The sequence below is a fragment of the Saimiri boliviensis genome, chromosome 11 (genome assembly GCF_048565385.1).
Source record: "Saimiri boliviensis isolate mSaiBol1 chromosome 11, mSaiBol1.pri, whole genome shotgun sequence".
Classification (NCBI taxonomy): domain Eukaryota; kingdom Metazoa; phylum Chordata; class Mammalia; order Primates; family Cebidae; genus Saimiri; species Saimiri boliviensis.
The window spans coordinates 65,571,150-65,586,008 of NC_133459.1; the positions used below are offsets into that span (position 1 = coordinate 65,571,150).

The window sequence follows — 14,859 nt, forward strand, 5'->3', positions numbered from 1 at the left end:
ACATGAACCCTAAAATTTCTGTTCCCTGGAGGGCAGAAACCAACAGAAAGTACCACTAAATATTTACAAAGTCAAGCTCCCAAGGATGTAAAACAAGATGGAGACCTCATCCAATTTTTTTTTTAATGCACCTCAGTGTGTTGTTGTTCATTTGGAACATTAAACTGTAAGTTATCTTTAGTAAGATTTTGCTATTTCTGTAAGACTTTGATGTCTTCCAAGCCTAATGTAGAAACCAGAAGGAACTCTGCTTTGCAGAAAGTGAGGATCTCATTTTTACCTAAAATATTGACTTCACTTTCAGGTTTCCTTGATGAGCTTAGCGAATGATTTTTCCTACCTAAGTGTGCAAGAAAAATGAAACAAAGGGGTAGAAAATAAAAATCCCTGTGAATTTCTAAATGCCAAATTGTACAACCCTTGCAGTACTACCATTTACTACCAGTTTCTTTCCGACCTAGTCAAGTTTAAGAGGCCTCTAACTGGATCCAGGGCCTCTAACTGGATTATATCCCATCCTGGACCCAGTCCAGTTTCTGTCGTGACTTCCAAACCCTGTTTGGAACAGAAATTTGCTCAAAAAAACTTGGAGAGTTCACAACACAAATCCATGGAGTGTTGAAATCTGAGCGAGAACTTACCGTGATCCCAGCCACTTTGAGATATCAAAGGACACAAATGGGTCCAACAGGTACCTTGCTTGTTACAGGTTGGCATTTGCCTTATTTGAACACACTTTGAACACTTAACAGTCTATGAGTGGTTGAAGTATGGCCTCTGGGATTGGCCAAGACTCAGTTATTGTTATAGACACATACTGCTAAGTCAGGTTTTCACTCTTGTCTGCCTGTTAAGCTAGGTTACAGTTCATCCACAGGGACTCAAATATAGAAGTATGAAGTCCTCAGGCCATATTTAGTTTGCTTTAACCCTTAAATCCCACCCAAACAAATCAGCTTGAATCAGTGTGAAGAGAAGTGTGACAACTTTTAAACTTATCAGTTTGTTTCCAATTGTGTTGGTGTTTTAGCATTCAGCCCTAAAGCCCCTTACTCTTGGCCTCCTTCAGTTTTTTCCCCTCCCATGGTGGTATCAGAAAAGATCTACACTTAGTTATTTAAAATGAAACTTTGAGAAAAGCAAGACCCCTGGTTTTCTAAATTTTACTGATGCATTGAGTATTTCTAAGCTGCTGATAGACTAGAGTTGTTTGGTGTAGTGGTTCACCAGTATGTCCAATTGCTCACAAATTTTGACTCAAATGTTCTTTGCCAAATTGGCTTTGAGTTTCTCCTTTTTGCCATCATTTGCTTCATTAAATAATCTTTCTTTCTTTTAAATTTATAATCAAATGCAGTAGAAAAATTTTAAATGAGCTATTCTTTTTTTTTTTTTTTTTGAGACGGAGTTTCGCTCTTGTTACCCAGGCTGGAGTGCAATGGCGCGATCTCGGCTCACCGCAACCTCCGCCTCCTGGGTTCAGGCAATTCTCCTGCCTCCGCCTCCTGAGTAGCTGGGATTACAGGCACGCGCCACCACGCCCAGCTAGTTTTTTGTATTTTTAGTAGAGACGGGGTTTCACTATGTTGACCAAGATGGTCTCGATCTCTCGACCTCGTGATCCACCCGCCTCGGCCTCCCAAAGTGCTGGGATTACAGGCTTGAGCCACTGCGCCCGGCTTAAATGAGCTATTCTAAATAAAGTCTATCAATGATTTCTTATCTACATAGGTTTTTCCCTCAGAACTTAATATTTCAAAACTTAAATTACACATTAATAAACATATCTAATATCCTTGTGAGAAGGGCAAACTAATATGGAATTTGATTTGAATAAAGTCCCTTGAAATATCTTAATGTTCAAATTAATACTCCATAAAAAATCAATATTTATCTTATCTGAACATGTCTTAGAGTTAAAGTTTAAATAACACTAAGATTGTAACTAAGAATAACCTAAAAACTAATTTTCAGGTCGTAACAACAAAGGAGGAAATAGGACAATTCTTTGCTCATTAAATCATTTAAATAAGAACTCTTTTCAAACAAGATAAAACAAGAGATAATTCCAATATATTTATTTTACATTTGAACAGATACTTTTATTTAATACAACTATTCATTATCTATAAAAGCCTTAGTTCAGAAACAGAAGTGAGCAACAGAAGGCAAAACATTTTATTTGTTTATTTATTTATTTATTTATTTATTTATTTTATTTTTGTTATTGTTATTCTGAGACAGAGTCTCGCTGTGTCCTCCATGCTTGAATGCAGTGGTGCAGTCTTGGCTCACCGTAACCTCTACCTCCTGGATTCAAGTGATTCTTGTGTCTCAGCCTTCCCAGTAGCTGGGAATACAGGTGCACACCCCCGCACCCAACTAATTTTTGTATTTTTTGGCAAAGATGGGATTTCACCATGTTGACCAGGCTGGTCTTGAACTCCTGTCCTCAAGTGATCTGCTCGCCTTGGCCTCCCAAAGTGCTGGGATTACAGGTGTGAGCCAATGTGCCCGGCCCAAAACATTTTAAATATAATAAAACCAAGAGGGGGTAAATATATACACACACACACACACACACACACACACACGTGTAAATATATATACACACACACACACACACACACACACACACACGCACACACACACATATTCTCACTGTATCAGCGTGCTGTATAAAAACTTTACTCCAATAGCATGAACTTACTAATTTGGTCTAATTTTAAATATAGAAAGAGAGTGTGAATTAATAAACAAAACAAAACAAAACAAACGGAATCATAAAGCATTGTATAAAAATGAGTAAAGAAGTAATTTTTACCCTGAAGTCCAAGGTCAAATTGGGCTAGCGAAGTTCGCTCGGCCATTTTGGTTATTTAGTACAGGTCCTTAGAGAACCTGTTTAAACAAATAAGTCTGATCTGTTGCTAACAGGTCCATTGTTAATAGGTAAAAAGGTGTCTGTGATCAATTTAGTCTCTTCTAACTTCTTAGTACAACCTTTTCTCCCAACCCAATTTGTACCCTCAATGCAGAGAGTGCTTTTAAACGCAATGGCAATGCTAACAGATAGCTTGGGGGAAGAAGTGGGATGTTTATGGCTTCTCCCTTTTCTTTCCAAACCCCCGCCCCACTGATCCTTAATAAACACACTGTCGGCCGGGCGCGGTGTCTCAAGCCTGTAATCCCAGCACTTTGGGAGGCCGAGGCGGGTGGATCACGAGGTCGAGAGATCGAGACCAACCTGGTCAACATGGTGAAACCCCGTCTCTACTAAAAATACAAAAAATTAGCTGGGCATGGTGGCACGTGCCTGTAATCCCAGCTACTCGGAGGCTGAGGCAGGAGAATTGCCTGAACCCAGGAGGCGGAGGTTGCGGTGAGCCGAGATTGCGCCATTGCACTCCAGCCTGGGTAACAAGAGCGAAACTCCGTCTCAAAAAAAAAATAAAAATAAAAATAAAAAAATAAACACACTGTCTAGGTAGAAACCACTTCTCACTATGCCACACAACTGCAAGACACATTCCCCAGCCTCCTTCTCCATTCATGTAAAGAAAGTTTGGAGCTGCCACCATCATTACAACCCTATTTGAAATAATTACAAAATCTAGAATTAGAAGAGTTTACATTTTAGGGCTCTATTATGTAACATTCTCTTTTTAAATATTCAGTAGTTATGGTCACCTTGGAAAGTTCTGCAAAATATCCCTTAAGTTTTTCAAACTTTCCCACATGGATATCTTCTGGTTATTAATAGTTTGCTCCATTTAATATGTACACAGTTTCACTGCCAGGGTGGTGCTTCTACTTATCTTGAATATTGTGAGTGTTTTGAAATGTTTCTGCTCATTGAAAAAGGAAGCCAAGAAATAGAGATGAGAGGAAAATCTGAAAAGATAATGACACAATTTCCCACTTAATTTTCATCAGATAAGCAATGAAAACTTTAGCTTCTGCATCAGAAAGTTTGCTTTTTTTTAAATTAATTTTCTTTTTTTTTTTTTTTTTTTAGTCAGGATCTCACTCTGTCACCCAGAGTGAGTGCAGTGGCATCATCACAGCTCACTGCAGCCTTGATCTCCCAGGCTCAAGTGATCTTTCCACCTCAGTCTCCCAAGTAGCTGGGACAACAGACATGCACCACCACACCCAGCTAATTTTTTAATATTCTGTAGAGACAGGGTCTTGCTATGTTGCCCAGGCTAGTCTCGAACTCCTGAACTCAAGTGGTCCTCCCACCTTGGCCTCCCAAAGTGCTGGGATTAGAGGTGTGAGCCACTGTGCCCGACCTAGAAAATTTGATTTTTTAATATACATGAAGTCAACTAGAATAAAATGTATATGTTATTCTGTAATTAGAATTATTCTATTGCCTGCTTCTTCTAATGTGTCAATTTTGTTTTTTAGAATTAAAAGACGAATCTTATTTTTAATACCAAAGTGGCTTTATGAAGATATTCCTAATATGAAAAACAGCAATGTTGTGAAAATGCTACAGGTAACCTAACATCATCCAACAAAAACTGGGTGGCCACTGAGACCAAGAGTGCAGTCTAATTAGAATAGAATTTCCATTCAAATAAATAAATGTGTATACATATTAACATAAGCATATATACATAAGTAAAAACAAAATTGTACATATTTTAAACCCTACTTAAAAGAGATGAGATGATAGAGTTGGGGAAAGAAAACAGAGAAGAAATAAAGAAACAAAGCTGTTCGAAAAGGGAAAAGTGAAGTGGAAGATTGTGGGCCTGGTGCACAAGTCACCTGGTGACCATGCAATTGGTAGATATCTTCAGGAACAGAGGGAGTAGGGAAGAAAAGCTGAATGAGGTAAGCCTTGAAGACTCAAAGGGCTTCTCTTTCACATGAGATAGAGAACCAGGTGGAGCCCAAGAAGGGCATCGTTTTACTCGTTAGACCCAATGGGATTTCAGAAAAGCAGTGTGGGAGAACTGTGAGCAATAGTGTCACAGGGGTGGGCTAGGTTTCCATTCTGGCAAAGAGAAGGCCACACACCAGGAAAACTCTAAGGATACAGGGACTTCACTGGCTATAAAGGAGGGAAGGAACAGCTGTGTGTGTTTCTGATACCCGCCGCCCCCGCCAAGAGGCTCAAAACACAGTCCAAGGGACAAACACATCATCCAAGCCTCGCAATGCAGTGATATAACTGCGATGATAGAAATGAGCCCAAACGTGATGGGAGCGGAGAAGAAACACTGAAAGATGAGGAGCTGCTCAGGAGAAACAGAGGGAATTCAAAGTCAGGAGGACCCCTGGGGGTTAGAGTAGCATGTTGGGTAAGGAGATGAAGTGTTTGTAAAACAAATAGAAGTAGCTCTGTTTCAAGCTCTGGTGAGCCTATTAGCTAACTCCCCAACCTCATGTCATTTGAACAAAGGGTTTCTAGGATAAAAATAAAATACGTTTTAAAAGTTCAGAAACAACTGGTCAACAGAATGGAGTCTGAATTCTGTAATGTAAGACTTCTGTGATCTGATCCACTCACCATTCCGGCATTACTCCAGCCACTTCTCACATCAAGCTTCTCAATGAAGCAACACCCAGTGTACTATTCTTACCAAAACCTGGCAAACTCCCTAAGAAGGCTGGGCCTGAGGAAAATTGGAATGACACTTCATGTCTCGTTATTCAAGATTTCCCTCTTTGCTAAACTCCCTTCCTATTCTGGGCTCCTGGAATTAGAGGTAAACCTTAGGGTTTCCCTCAGATAAGGTGTTCTTTTCTGCCTAAGGGACTAAGGAATGGTGTCTTAGTCTGCTTGGGTGGCTTAAACAACAAACATGTATTTGTCACAGTGCTGGAGGCTGGAAAGTCCATGATCAAGGAACCAGTCAATTCACTTGCTAGTGAGGGCTGTCTTGTGGACAGCTGCCTTCACACATTGGCAGAGAGATCGTCTCTCTCCTGTCTCTTCTTCACAAATCCCATTCATGAGAGCTCCACCCTGGTGACCTAATTACCATCCAAAGGCTCAACTTTCAAATATCATCACATTGGCTTCACCATGAGTGGGGCTGAGAAGAGGGCACATAAACATTCAGTCCATAACAGGGGGCTCTAATTTTATAATTGCGTTGGGTGACAGTTTGGCCAGGAAGGCCAGCCATCTGCTGGAAGGCCTCAAGTCCATTTATTGCCCAGAAGATTTATCAGGCTAAAACCTTCACTCACCCTCTTGATCATCACAGTCATGTCTGAATTGTGAGTAGCTATACACCTTTATTTGTTTGTTGTTTTTTGTTTTGAGACAGAGTCTTGCTTTGTCACCCAGGCTGGAGTGCAGTGGCGCGATCTCTGCTTACATAACCTCTGCCTCCCGGGATCAAGCAATTCTCCTGCTTCAGCCTCCTGAGTAGTTGGGGGACTCCAGGCTTGTGCTACCATGCCTGGCTAATTTTTGTATTTTTAGTAGAGATGGGGTTTCACCATGTTGGCCAGGCTGGTCTTGAACTCCTGGTCTCAAGTGATCTGCCTGCCTTGGCCTAAAAATGCTGGTATTGCAGGCCTGAGCCACTGTTCCCAGCCACTATACACCTCTAGAACCTCAGCGGCAAGCATTTGTCACACGCTCATTCTCAGTATATAAGGAAAACAGGATTCTTCCCAACCTGTTTTTAATTTAAGCAACAAAGTATTTTCTTGTAATAAGAAATAATATTCTTTGAATGTTAAGAAATATTATAACATGTTTCTAAGATCAGCTTTTTTTTTTTTTTTTTTTTTTTTTTGAGACAGTGTCATTTTGAGAAAAGCAATTTGAGAATAGCAATGTGAGAGGACTGTGAAAGACAGTGTCACGGGGCGGGCGAGGTGGACCAGGCTGGAGTGCAGTGGCGCAATCTCAGCTCAGTGCAGCCTTCACCTCCCAGGTTCAAGCGATTCTCCTGCCTCAGAAGACCAACTTTTAAAAGGCTCTAACATTCAGTAATAAGCTAATATATAAGACTCAACTTTCCTCTTTAAAACTTTTAAACCGAGACGTGTGCTTAAGAAGTGGATTATTTTTATTATTCCTTTTCTTCAGTCTCCTCCTGCAGAATTTAATAAAGATTTGGAAGCAAGTAGGCCAACAGAAGACAAAAGGAGGAAATCATATGGGAAAATAAACAATATGAGAAAAGGGAGGGAGAAAGGAAAGTGGAAAGAAAACAAAATTCCAGTTCTCATTCGATGATCCAGTTGGTTCTTTTAAATGTCTTTTGTAAAATAAAACAATGTCTTTCTTTCCTAGGAAAAAAGTGAACTTATGAATAATAATTCCAGCGAACAGGTCCTGTATGTTGATCCCATGATTACAGAGATAAGCGAAATCTTTATCCCACAACACAGGCCTGCAGACTACAAGAAGGAAAAGAATACAGGACCCCTGGAGACAAGAGACTACCTCCAAAACTCGCTATTCGACAATACTACAGTTGTGTATATTCCTGATCTCAACACTGGATATAAACCCCAAATTTCAAATTTTCTGCCTGGAGGAAACCTTCTCAGCAGTAATGATGAAATCACTTCCTTAACACTTAAACCACCATTTGATTCCTTAGACTTAGGAAATAATCCCAGGTTAAAAAAGCATCCTAATTTTGCTTTTTCTGTCTCAAGTGTGAATTCACTGAGCCACACACTATTTCTTGAAGAATTAAGCCTCATATTAAATCAAGGAGAATGCAGTCCTCCTGACATACAAAACTCAATAGAGGAGGAACCCACCACGCTTTTGGAAAATGATTCACCCAATGAAACTATTCCAGAACAGACCCTGCTTCCTGATGAATTTGTCTCCTGTTTGGGGATCCTGAATGAGGAGTTGCCATCTACTAATTCTTATTTTCCACAAAACATTTTGGAAAGCCACTTCAGCAGGATTTCACTCTTGGAAAAGTAGAGCTGTAAGGTCAAAATCAATATGACAAAGCTGCTTTGAAATCTGAACTCAAGTTTTTCCTGCAATAGAAATGGAATTCAGCCTGTTTTTGAAAAGATTTATCCACATACAAATCTTCATGTGGACACATGTTTTCATTTCCCTTGGATGAATACCTAGGTCGGGGGTTGCTGGGCCTTATGATAAGCATATGTTTCAGTTCTACCAATCTCGTTTCCAGAACAGTGACATTCTGTGCTCCTACCATCAACATGTGAAAATGCCAGGAGCTCCACAGCCTTTTATTTTTAGCCATTCTTCTGCCTCATTTCTTTTTTCTTTTTTTTTTTTTCCTATTGCAAAGCTACTGAAAATCAAACTGCCTCATTTCTTAAAATTAGAGAATTAAGATCTGAAGTTGGAGCATACTTCATGGTCACACAGACACAAAAGCAGCGTTATTTGGATACCTCCTATATTTTTTATAAAGCATCACCTATTTCCTCTTTATTTTCCCTCACTGAAAGATGCAAAACAGTTTTCTATTGTATAAAGAAAGGATAAATCATGCACAGTATCTGGTAGTAAAATACATCCTTAAAATTGTCCTTTAAAATAGAATTAGGCTGGGCGTGGTGGCTCATGCCTTTAATCCCAGCACTTTGGGAGGCTGAGATGGGTGGATCAACTGATTTCAGGAATTCAAGACCAGCCTGGACAACATGCTGAAACCTTATCTCTACCAAAAATACAAAAATTATTGGGGGCATCGTGTTGGGGCACTTGTAATCCCAGCTACTCGGGAGGCTGAGGCTGGAGAATCACTTGAACCAGAAAGGCGGAGGTTGCAGTGAGCTAAGATTGCACTACTGCAGTCCAGCCTAGGCAGCAAGAGCAAAACTCCATCTAAAATTTAAAAATATATATATATTTGCTTGCAAAGAAAGAGGCAAGTTTAGTTTTCATTTTATCACTTAAAATTCTCTTGAGTGTATAAAAAATATAGCCCCAAATGACAAAATAAATGAAGACTAGAAACAGAAGAGAAGTTAATTAGCCATTTGCTGTATTATTTTTCCCCCTACTTTCCATTCAGGTATTAGGGATTTGATCTTACTGTGATTTGTTAAGAGTGATGGCCTTGTTTTCCTGTGGCATAGTTGGGATATTATTTACACTGTGATAGAGCCTATGAGAGGTAACAGATGCAGGATCACCAAGGTGTAATTTTTTTGTTACATACTAGATATATGTTAGAAAATTGTTGTTAAAACAGGTATTTGTGCCGGGCGCGGTGGCTCAAGCCTGTAATCCTAGCACTTTGGGAGGCCGAGGCGGGTGGATCACAAGGTCGAGAGATCGAGACCAACCTGGTCAACATGGTGAAACCCCGTCTCTACTAAAAATACAAAAAATTAGCTGGGCATGGTGGCGCATGCCTGTAATCCCAGCTACTCAGGAGGCTGAGGCAGGAAAATTGCCTGAACCCAGGAGGCGGAGGTTGCGGTGAGCCGAGATCGTGCCATTGCACTCCAGCCTGGGTAACAAGAGCGAAACTCCGTCTCAAAAAAAAAAAAAAAAACAGGTATTTGTTCAGTACCTGTTTTGATGGCAAATACCTGCTCAACCTACCATTGTCTTATATTCTATGTCTCCTGCAGATATCACTAGCCAGTCAGAACAGCCCTTTCTGCTGAGCTGTACCGCGCCGCAGAAGCCTCCCAAGCAGTGCTCCTCATGGCCACAGTCTATAAGAACTGGGGTGGGAGATGAGATCTATCTTGAGGTCAATATGGAAAGGTGATTAAATGTATTGTAAGCTGAGAAATGTTACCCAGAAAATTTTCCTATTGCGATTAACATTTATGGGCAAGGGCAACTTTTTTGAATAAGTGGAACAATTTAAAACAGGGTAGAGCAGGGCATGTAAATTCATGCCTGCAGTCCTAGCTACTCAGGAGGCTGAGGCAGAAGGAACACTTGAGCCCAGGAGTGACACTGCAGTGCGCTGTGACGGATGATGGTGTGCCAGGGCGGCAAAGCCAGACCCCGTCTCTAAAACGTAAATAAAAACTCAGACATTCGTTAAAATAGGTAGATTACCCACTGAATTTCTTTTTCTCTAGCAGTTGCCAATTCCTACTCATATTTAATCATTTAATTTTATGAAAAATCAAGCAGTTAATTTAAAAAAGACTCGTTGCTTACTGTGTCTTTAGCACATAAGGCTATTTTTGGGTTTTTGTTCGTTTGTTTGTTTTGTTTTGTTTTTACAAAAATCCGAAAGCAGTTCTATGGTCATTAAGTATCCCTAAAATGAGGTTGACCGTGTATCACAGTTTGCCCTGGTTTTTGTCCATTGTCGCAGTGTTAATTATGACCAGTAACCACCTTCATTCACTCTCAGAAGCATCCTTTATTTGGATAATAAATCATATGGTCACTCAAGACTAATGTCCGGTGTATAAGTAAATTGATCAGAATTTGTCTTTTTTTGCACTGACGATCCTCTTTATTTTACCTCTTATCATTTACTAAGGCCATTTTGCTCTAAAAGAATATTCATAGCGTTAAAAAAATGTATCCCCTGATATGAAACTCTATTCTGTTTATCTTAAAATATGTATATGTTTGTTATACTTTGCATATTCTAAAAGCAATGTATTTTAAATCACTAACGAAATGCTAATCTTAAATATCTTGACTTGTAAATTGTCATATGCCTTTGATGGATTCTTCTGCAAATGGAGAATCATAAAGAAGCAGGTAGCTTTGGAGATCAAAATAACAGAAGATTAAATCTTTGATGTTTGCCGGCCTGATGAAGGCATCTGGTGACGTGAAGAATATTTTTATAGCATGTTTCACCATAATTGTCATCTATCACACATGAAAAAAAGCTTTTATCAAGCTTAAAGGATTACAGCATTATTTGATCTTCTGCAAATGCTTCCATTACAGCCAGTGCCACCTCCTCACCCCCTGTAGTGGAAAGGATGCTGCTTTCTCATTCAGTGATGACTTAACCCACATCACTGTTCAGCACAGAGGAGACACTTCTGATTCTGTCTTTGCCATTAGCCCTTGTCAGTCCCAATGGACTAGAAATTGAGACTATACCTGCAATGAGAGCAATGTACCTGCCTTTGTCCCAACTCGGGAAAATTTTAAGCTGCTTTATCACAACGCAACCTTTGCAGAGGGAGAAAGGGTTTCTTTCTATAATTCTTTTATTCAAGAAGTATTCATTGAACTATTGAATGCCCTTACTAGTATACATGCAAGGCACTTTGAAGGATATGGATGTTAACAAAACCAGTCAATCCCTGCAGCCTTGGGGCTTATATTCTAGGGAAAAGGGACAGACAGTAAATTAGGACAAGTCATTTCCCCCAAGGAGCTTACATTTTAGTACGGAAGAGGCCAGAGGTAGGGGATGGAGAGAGACAGAAAAAACTTCAGGAAAATGTCAGATAGTAAGTGCTGTATAGAGAGGTAAAATGGGATAATGTGGTAGAGAGCAACTCACTGGCCACTTGGCACTGGTTGGTCAGGAAAGATCACTCCCAGGAAGTGATGTTCATCTGAGTCTCAGGTGAGAGCCAGCTTGCCACTGACAAATTCCTTCTATAAAGTCTTGAGTGGCTAATGTCTTTACTCCTTTCCCTCCCGTACACCTTGCCCCTAGTTACCTCCCAGCCTGACCACACCCCACCTCCCATCTTTACTAGAATTTTCTGCAGATTCTGAGGACAATTGCATGTCTTTTCATCTTTCTATCTAGCTCTTGGGCCTATTATTAACTTTCCTTCTCTGAGTCTCACAATCTTTTAAGTTGCTGATTCCTGAAGGGGCATGTCCTGCTTCTTGGTATGGGGAAAGGGGAGGAAAGGAGAGAGAAAAAGAGAGGAAAAGCCTCTCAAGGTATGAATCAGAGGGAGGAAAGGAATAGAAATACAAAGAAAGAGGGCAAGTTCATCCTCAGGAATGCCGAAGCCAAATGGAGTGCCATAGTTCTGGAAGCCACTAATAATGAAGGAATATTGTTTCCTCCTGTTCAAGTATCTTTCTCTCTACCTCTCTTTTCGTGCATAAAACCATAGGAGGAGGTGCAAGTGAAGTACAGTTTTGGGGGTTCGCTTGGCACCTGTGCAGGTGTGTGTGTGTTTAATTAGAATTGCTTTAAAAAAAAATTGCTCTGTCACTCAGGCTGGAGTGGAGTGGCACAATTGTGGCTCACTGCAGCCTCAACCTCTGAGGCCCGAGCGATTCTCCTATCCCAGCCTCCTGAGTAGCAAGTGCACACCACCCTACCCAGCTGTATTGTAAATTTTCTGTGGAAACAGTCTTACCATTTTTCTCAGGCCTGGTCTCAAACTCCTGGGCTTAAGCAATCCTCCCGCCTTGATGACTCAAAGTACTGGGAATTACAGGCATGAACCACGGCATCCAGCCTAAAATTACGATTTCTTTTTTGTTATAAATAGTATTGAAGAGAGGCTTATGAGTTTTTAAGATGTGGTTCTCAGGTAATGTGGATTGCTGTTTGGCCTTCTGATACGTTCCCTTGAGTGGCTAATTCTTATATTTTTAGTCATCCTCCCTTTGACATAGAGACAGCACATGACTATGGCATTGAGCAAAGGTTTTTAAAAATAAATTTTAGCAGTTGATTCCCTTTCTCCAAATGCAATCTGTTGACTAGGTGCAGTACTTCATGCCTGTAATCCCAGCACTTTGGAAGGCTGAGGCGAGCAGATCATTTGAGGTCAGGAGTTCGAGACCAGCCTGGCCAACATGATGAAACCCAATCTCTACTAAAAATACAAAAATTAGCCGGGCATGGCAGTGCCTGCCCATGATCCAAGCTACTCAGGAGGCTGAGGCAGGAGAATTGCTTGAACCTGGGAGGCGAAGGTTGCAGTGAGCCAAGATCCTGCCACTACACTCCAACCTGGGTGGCAGAGTGAGACTCGTCTCAAAAAAAAGAAAAGAAAAGAAAAAATGCAATCTGTTGCAGAATCCTCAAATGTAACACAGATGAATGCAAATCTGTTGAAACAGACGCTGGAGGTCATATCTGTGCCCTCTGCCCCTCCCTCTCTCTTCTCCACACTTGCCTCTGAAGCAACATTGAAAAGCTGAGGCTGGGGGCTCCACTCTTCTATACTTAGGAGACCGGGGTCCTGGACAGCCCTTGAGAAGCCTGTACTTGAGGACTGAACCTCACTCTGCACTTCAGCACAGGCTGTCAACACAGCTCAGGGGACCAGAACCAAACCCTCCTCAAACTATATTCAGATTTATGACTGCAAAAAGGGCTTTCTGTCAGAGGCTGCTAATAGAGGCAGTACTACAGGCAATAATTAACTTGCTTCTCCCAATTACTTTACCATAAATGTCTGGACTTTGTTCAAGTTTATGTTCTTTTTAAGATCACTAAGAATAAAATATTGTGTTGTGAACATAATTAGATTTTATAAACCCAAAGACTGTGGAATTATGCTGTGGTTTATCTCTTTATGAAGTAATTATACCAATTATAGGAGGCGATGTTTTAATGGGAAATGTTACCCATTTGGCAGGCACTATTGGTTTAAAATGAAGTGATTAAAAATAATTTATGAATCTCTCTTGGGTAAAGAATGAAAACAATATAAAATAATTGGATTCTGATTCATTAATTGTACAGAACTTTCTCAGATGCTATAGTTAAGGCAAAATTACAGGGAACTCTAACAAAAGTTTGATAGAATGTTATGATGTGTCTTTCCCACTGCTAAGATTACATCATTAAACCCTAATTAATGTTTTATGTTAGGGCTTTCTTAGCTATTTTGCTAATTTCACTTTTCAACTTAAGATAGCCACACTGCACCTTTTATATACGGAATTCCCATCAATTTCCTAAAGATGAATTCCCATTATGCTTATATTGAGGAATATAAGTTATTACCTAGTTCTCATAATTAGCATTTAGCAGCAAACTAAGAACTTATTCTTAAGTGGTCCATTTTTGTCTGGGGTAGTAAAAGCATTCTAGGTTATTTTTATGAGAGGGGAAAAACCCCTAAACAACAGTGTTACAGAAGTGTAGCTCTTTTTTGAGATTGTTGCTTTAAAAACTGAAGCAAAACAAAATGCTTTTTCTAACCATACAGGCATACCTAAAATTAGAGACTGTCAGAGCACAGGAAGGAAATCATAAATAGTCAAACACTGGAACCCAAGTGTGAGATACGGAAGTCAATAAACGTTACTGTTTTCTTTCTGTTCACATCCTGCCTGAGAATTTTATTAGAGGAGAGTACGAGAGAAAGAATACAATAGTAAAATAAAGGGAAAGCATTTTTATTTCTAAACTTCACTGTAATTCATGAAAACACATTTTTTAAAAATCAAGGTAATACCAGTGTAAATGGAGTGAAAAGTGACTGTTCCTATTCACCCCCTTTTTCCCACTTCCCACCTCATCATCATAGGTAATGAAAATATGATATTGTTCTTTGACATACTATTTTTCACCTAACAATATGTCTCAGAAATCTTCACGTGTCATTATATGTAGCTTTACCTTATTTTTTTAAACAATTGCCTAATAATCTATAGCAGGCGTCCCCAAACTTTTTACACAGGGGGCCAGTTCACTGTCCCTCAGACCATTGGAGGGCCGCCACATACTGTGCTCCTCCCACTGACCACCAATGAAAGAGGTGCCCCTTCCTGAAGTGCAGCGGGGAGCCGGATAAATGGCCTCAGGGGGCTGCATTCGGCCTGCGGGCCGTAGTTTGGGGATGCCTGATCTATAGAATAAATTTAGACAATATAGTTACCTAATTTATTAATGTACATTTAGGTTATTTCCAGTTTTTCACTAGTACACCTATTCCTTTAATAATTCCTCTTGCACATATGTTTATACACATATAAAAATTTTGTGTGTTAGGTTGTGCGGG

At 40.1% G+C, this 14,859-nt stretch overlaps 1 protein-coding gene across 1 annotated transcript in view; it reads left to right on the plus strand.

Annotated features, from left to right (window-relative positions):
- The window catches only part of IL23R (interleukin 23 receptor), a 91,261-nt gene extending 79,838 nt beyond the window's left edge, over positions 1-11,423 (plus strand). The window contains exons 10-11 of the mRNA XM_010347887.3: positions 4,414-4,504; positions 7,271-11,423. Of these exons, the coding sequence (XP_010346189.1) occupies positions 4,414-4,504; positions 7,271-7,924 (745 nt within the window). The 3' untranslated portion in view covers positions 7,925-11,423. The remainder of the gene's footprint in view (positions 1-4,413; positions 4,505-7,270) is intronic.
- The last annotated feature ends 3,436 nt before the right edge of the window (positions 11,424-14,859 follow it).